Below are 5,764 nucleotides of genomic sequence, written 5' to 3' on the forward strand. Positions count from 1 at the left end.
GCAAAATAACAAATGACAATTGGAGCACCATTGCTATAATTTGACAAAATAACACTATTCATTGTCAAATTATAGCAATGGCAATAGCAACAACCATTGGAGATGCTCTAACCAATCAAATCATATCTTTAGTTTATATTTGCAATCTCAACCATTTGGAGCATGCAATGAATATTATGTAATATTTAACAAAACTATGACTGAAACCTGCCAGATGATCGTCATCCCTTAGGTAGAGAATACACTCAACAATAAAGAATATTCTATCTCCCAACCAAGCCTCCTTAAACAACTAATTTTCAAACCTAATTATGCAAGTTCATGCATCCACAAAATGTGCAGACACACACGCATCTCAAAGTAAGTACATTTCATAAGAATTTGATGGGAAATTCATGTTCTGAAGAACCAATTAATTACCAGATCATTTGATATTCTAGATAAGACATATTGTATAATAAAACATAAAAGAGTATCATAATCAAACCAGATATGTCCAATAAGCCATATAGAGACACAAGAGGTCAAATAACAAATTTCACAAGTTGAATATAACACTTTATAATTTTTTTGAAAAATAAATGACTGAACATAAAGACAGGAAATTAGAGCAAAGTTCAAATTGGAAATGGCATAAAAGAAAACGGGAAAATAAAAAGAAAAAGAAAACCAATATAAACTGCAGCTACTCTTAAGTTCATAGGCATACCGGTACATGAGGCCATGTACCTTCTTCTCAATTCCCAGAAAGGGCTACTCTTATGCCAGAATTCCATTCTTTGGAGTCATCTTCTTTTGCTTCATAGTCCTTGTTCAATTGCCAAAACAGAAACGCAGTTCATTGAAAGTCTATATCATCCCAAAGTTCAAATTTTCGTTTCATATATCGGTATTTACAGCAAATGGGTAACTGTGATTTCCACTTCCACATACATTTCCTTTTGAAAAAACAGAGTTATCCAGTTATAAACCGATAATAGTAGGATCATCAAACAAAGGCAATCACAAGGTTTCTTCCACCTTAAAATTTCCAAACATTTAAAATCCCATTGCCTGATGCCAGGGCCTCCGAAGGGAACCACTACGATAACTGGAAGATCGGGAACTATTTCTGCGACTTAGCCGAGAATCTGAACTAGAACTAGAGGCTGAAGAACCAACACCCCCAAAACAAGCAAACAAGTTATGGAAAACCCGCCGCAATCCACCACTTTCTCTCGACACACTTCCTCTGGATGCCCACGAAATCCTCCTCGGAGCTCCATTGTTATTGAAACCTCCATCCATCTCTGTATAAACAACCGGAAGCTCTCGCTCGCCGCCTCTTCTCCCTCCAGCAAACCTCCCAACAGCAAACCCACCACCAGGCAGCCTCCATATAGTTAACCCAACAGTCTCATCATCGTTTCCCATCTGGGTCTGATCGTTTTGTCCTCTATTTGACTCAACAGAGACAGAGTTTCTATTATTATCAGAGGGCAATTCATGGCGACAAACAGGGCAAGAATTGCGAAGAGAAAGCCAAGGAAGTATGCAATCTGAATGGTATATATGCTTACAGGGCATTTCACGAGCTTCGATTCCTAATTCAAAGGGTTCTTTGCAAACAGCACAGCATGATTCAGTGGTTATATGGCTTTCAATGATCTCAATTGTGGGCATTGATTCAATCGCAGCCTTGGAAGCTGGTGGATGATCAACACGCCCAATTCCATTGACTTCAATTTGGGACAATTGATCCAAAAGCCGATCGAAACCAGACCCTAACAAAAACTCCGACATACTCGCCGGTAACGGCCTCAGCCCCGACCCGGCTCCGTCGTCATAATACAACTCAAACCCACCGCCGGCGGCGGCGGCTTCAGAAACGCCGCCATCGGAAGGGCCACGAAGCACGATCACAGGATTGAAAGGCGAGCGATCTCCACCGTTCCTTCGGCTCCGACGAAGACCCGGACTCGAACCCTGATCCGAATTCCGGCCATTTCCAACCATATACATCGCCGCAGCCGGAAAACGACGTCGCCGAGAATCGGAGAGAGCAGATCTCGGCGGAGTACCGATTTCCTCGACGAAGCCTCCGTCGCAATCGGGACAAGAAATCGAGTCCGGGTTAGAAACCGTAACGAATCGATTGCATCTGTAGCACCAGTACGAAGACGATGCCGCCGAAGACATCAATACACATACAAATACAAACCCTAGAATTTGTCTTCTTGCAGATCCTGAAAACGAAACGAATTCGCCCCAAAAAAATCAAATCTTTTCCTCAAGAATCCGAATGATTACCCACAAAAATTCAGAATTTCAACCAATCTTCTTCGGATATTGAATGTCTAACCTAAATCAACACCGATCAGATCAATTAAAATGTAATATGAGGCAATATATAGATTGAAGAAAGAAACCCTAGAAGAAAATGTTCCGGCGAGGAGAGAGAGATATTGGGGATGAGAGAGAAGGGAGGGGAGAGGATATATGTGGGGGGTGAGGTGGGTGAAGGGTCGTAACGGCGAAAACGCGTGGAGCGAATAGCGTGTCATCGACGCCTTTGGATTAGAGGACATGGACTCGTATTAGTGGAACGTTTAGTGGAAACCGTTAGTGAATTTGGGAGGAAAAATAAAGGTTTGGTGAGAAAAAAAAAATTCACCTTCGTTTTAATTTTTGAAATCAAATTTTCTGAAAATTAATTTTTTTATTTTTAACATTTAGTAAATTTTTTTAATATTTTAAATATATATATATATATATATTTTTTTTTACTTTTATATGCATCTACTTCTAATGTATTTAAAAAGTAAAATATTTTTTACAAAATTAATAAATATACAAAAATATAAAAATATACTAATGTTTTATTTCCTAGTCAAGTAGTCATCTTTAGTAAATTTAATTTTAAAAGTGGATTTTGACAAATCTAAATTCATCTTAATGATCATTATAAAACTGCTTTCACTATACCTTTTGGCCATTACGAATGAAATGTAATGCTCTTTGGTTTAAAAAATGCACCTAACGAATTCCAAACTATAATGAATGAAATATTCAATCTCATTAGTCATTTTTCTATAGTCTACATAGATGATATTCTCATTATTTCCAAATCAATTGAAGAACATTGAAAACACCTCCAATCATACATCCAAACCATCCAATATAATGGCCTAGTTATCTCTGCCCCCAAAATTAAATGGTTCCAAACTAAAGTCAGATTTTTAGGTTATGAAGTTTACCAAAATACTATTATTCTCATAAGTCGATCTATTGAATTTGTTTTTAAGTTTCCTGATGAAATCTTAGACAAAACCCAATTACAAAGATTTTTAAGATTCTTTAATTACATTGTTAAATTTTATAAAAACCTTAAAAAAATTTGTCAACCTCTTTTTTATCGTTTGAAAGATGATTCTCCTCCTTGGTCTCCTAATCATACTACTATTGTTTAACAAGTAAAAAAATATGTCAAGACTTTACCTTATCTTGGTATTCCTATTGAAGATTCATTCAAAATTATTCAAACTGATGCCTCTGACATTAGTTATGGTGGCATCCTCCTTCAGCAAGTCCATCCCAATTCATCTGAACAAATTGTTCGTTTTCACTTTGGTATCTAGAACAAAGCACAGAAAAATTATAGTAAAATTAAAAAAGAAATTTTATCTATTGTATTATGTATTAGTAAATTTCAAGATGGTATTTTAAATCAACAATTTCTACTACGCGTTGATTGTAAGAGTGCAAAATATGTTTTAGAAAAAGATGTTCAAAACATTACTAGTAAACATATTTTTGCCTGTTGGCAATATATTTTAAATATATTTGATTTTGATATTGAATATATTTCTGGTAATCAAAACTCTATCCCTGATTTTTTTTACCCGTGAATTCTTACAAGGTGGATAGAGAAAGTCATAAGTATATTTATATTATGAATTTCATAGTAAAAATGCCCACTCCATATTGTTCTGCCCACAGACTACAAATCACCCGTTATCGCAAAATTAATTGCCATTATACCTTTGAAATGGCCTACTTAAAGTCAATTGACCAAGATCCCTTCCTTCAATTTCACCAAATTGCTAGCCGACGCAATTTAATTGCTCATTACACGAATCTTCTCAATTTCGATACAGATAGGCTAATTGTCCTCAATGGATGCTAACCTATTTTCTTTTTCTTAATTACAGATGTCAAGTCAGAAGCCTTCCTCTAAACCACTTGCTATTATTCTAACTAGTCAACCCATTGTTGTACCCCTAATTAATCTAGTCAACAGATACCAAATTCTTGGTAATATTCCTAAACCTAGTTACACCTTTGCTCTTTCCTCTGACCCCTTTGCTTCCCAATCACTCACACCCATGCCTCCTAATTATCCAAATCGGTCAACATCAAGAACAGATTATGTTCTCAAAACTCAATCACCTAAACTTGTTTATAAAGAACCGGTCCACAAAAACAGTCATAATGTCATTGACTTAGGCAAAACCTATTTCCCTTCTAATTGGCATTTCATTCCATCTTATCCAGAAAAGTTAATCATCTTCAACAAAGATATCATTTTCTATCGTAAGTCCATAGTCATTAAACCCATTTATGACAGAGTCAATACCAGTAAAATCATTTACCATTCGTTGTATATACACAACATTGTATCTCTTGATGAATGGGGTCTCCCAATCTTATTGCGAGATCTTTCTAATTATACGATGCAATATAGTTATTTTGAGTATATTGATGTATGGTTCAAAGTCCTCTTGTATCAAAGTGAAACATACAGTCACTCTTGGTTTTTCTCCTTTGATCATCAATTCAAGTCAGAATTTCCTTCTTGGTTTTTGAGATGGTGGTTTCAACATGGTGCCATCCCAGAAATCATCCCCTCAAACCTCATAGATCAAGTCACTCATTTCTCAACAGTCTACAAATTGAGTCAACACAAGAGTCAATTTCCAATATTGCTCTATTTCATATCCAAATATAAAGTTCCTTGGATATTCAAATGTCAATATCATATTGAAGATAACATAGTCATTAGATAGCATTTTGTTAAATGGCGGGATGCATTTAAAGCCCATCGCATTATTGATCAAGTCCAAAAAGAATTTTCGGTCAATATTTATGCTCCTACTTTAGTAATGGTCAAGTCTTCTCAGTAGAACCCAAATGCCTCAGTCACTCAAGGAAGCCCACTTCCTCCCACAACAGTTAGACTTGGAGGCCCAAAAGCCAGCTATGGGCCTCCCAAATCCAAGTCATCCAAGTCAAAGCCCAAAACAAAGCCCAAGTAAAAAACAAACAATAAAAAACTTATCCAGATTGTGAAATTACTATTGGCCCAAGCCAAGTCACGAGATGAAGACAATACTTCAAATGGATCAGCCTCTTCTGAAGCCTCTACTAGTCATGATCCATATGGCTCCCAATACAAAGATGCTCATAACCCATATTCTTAACACAATCATCAACATTGGATACCAAATATATTCAAAAGTTTCAATCAATACTCTCCTTTTGAGAAAAGCTGCTTATGAATATATTCGAATTCCCAATCAGTCACAAGATAATCATGCCTCTCTAGCTTTTGATTAATAAAAAAAAGCGTAAAAATGGTCTTTTCAGTCGCTCACCTTAAAAAGTAAAAGCAGACCTCGTGACCTTTCACAACAGTAACCAAAACCCATGTGACTACATAGTTCACATTTGGCTTTTTCTGGCCCGTGAATTTTTCCAAGGGGAAGGGAGCAATTCAAGTCACCTG

General features: G+C 36.3%; 1 protein-coding gene across 1 annotated transcript; it reads right to left on the minus strand.

Moving 5' to 3' along the window:
• Nucleotides 1-529: 529 nt before the first annotated feature.
• Nucleotides 530-2,568, minus strand: LOC114279968 (putative E3 ubiquitin-protein ligase RHC2A). The gene has a single exon (XM_028222271.2). The coding sequence runs from the start codon at nt 2,176-2,178 to the stop codon at nt 1,039-1,041; it is 1,140 nt and encodes a 379-aa protein (XP_028078072.2). The 5' UTR covers nt 2,179-2,568; the 3' UTR covers nt 530-1,038.
• Nucleotides 2,569-5,764: the final 3,196 nt, after the last annotated feature.

Source organism: Camellia sinensis, chromosome 1 (genome assembly GCF_055761805.1).
Source record: "Camellia sinensis isolate YWXY chromosome 1, ASM5576180v1, whole genome shotgun sequence".
Taxonomy (NCBI): domain Eukaryota; kingdom Viridiplantae; phylum Streptophyta; class Magnoliopsida; order Ericales; family Theaceae; genus Camellia; species Camellia sinensis.

Excerpts from the sequence above, each read along its gene's own strand:
- LOC114279968 (XM_028222271.2), bottom strand. The coding sequence starts at position 2,178 with ATGTCTTCGGCGGCATCGTCTTCGTACTGGTGCTACAGATGCAATCGA.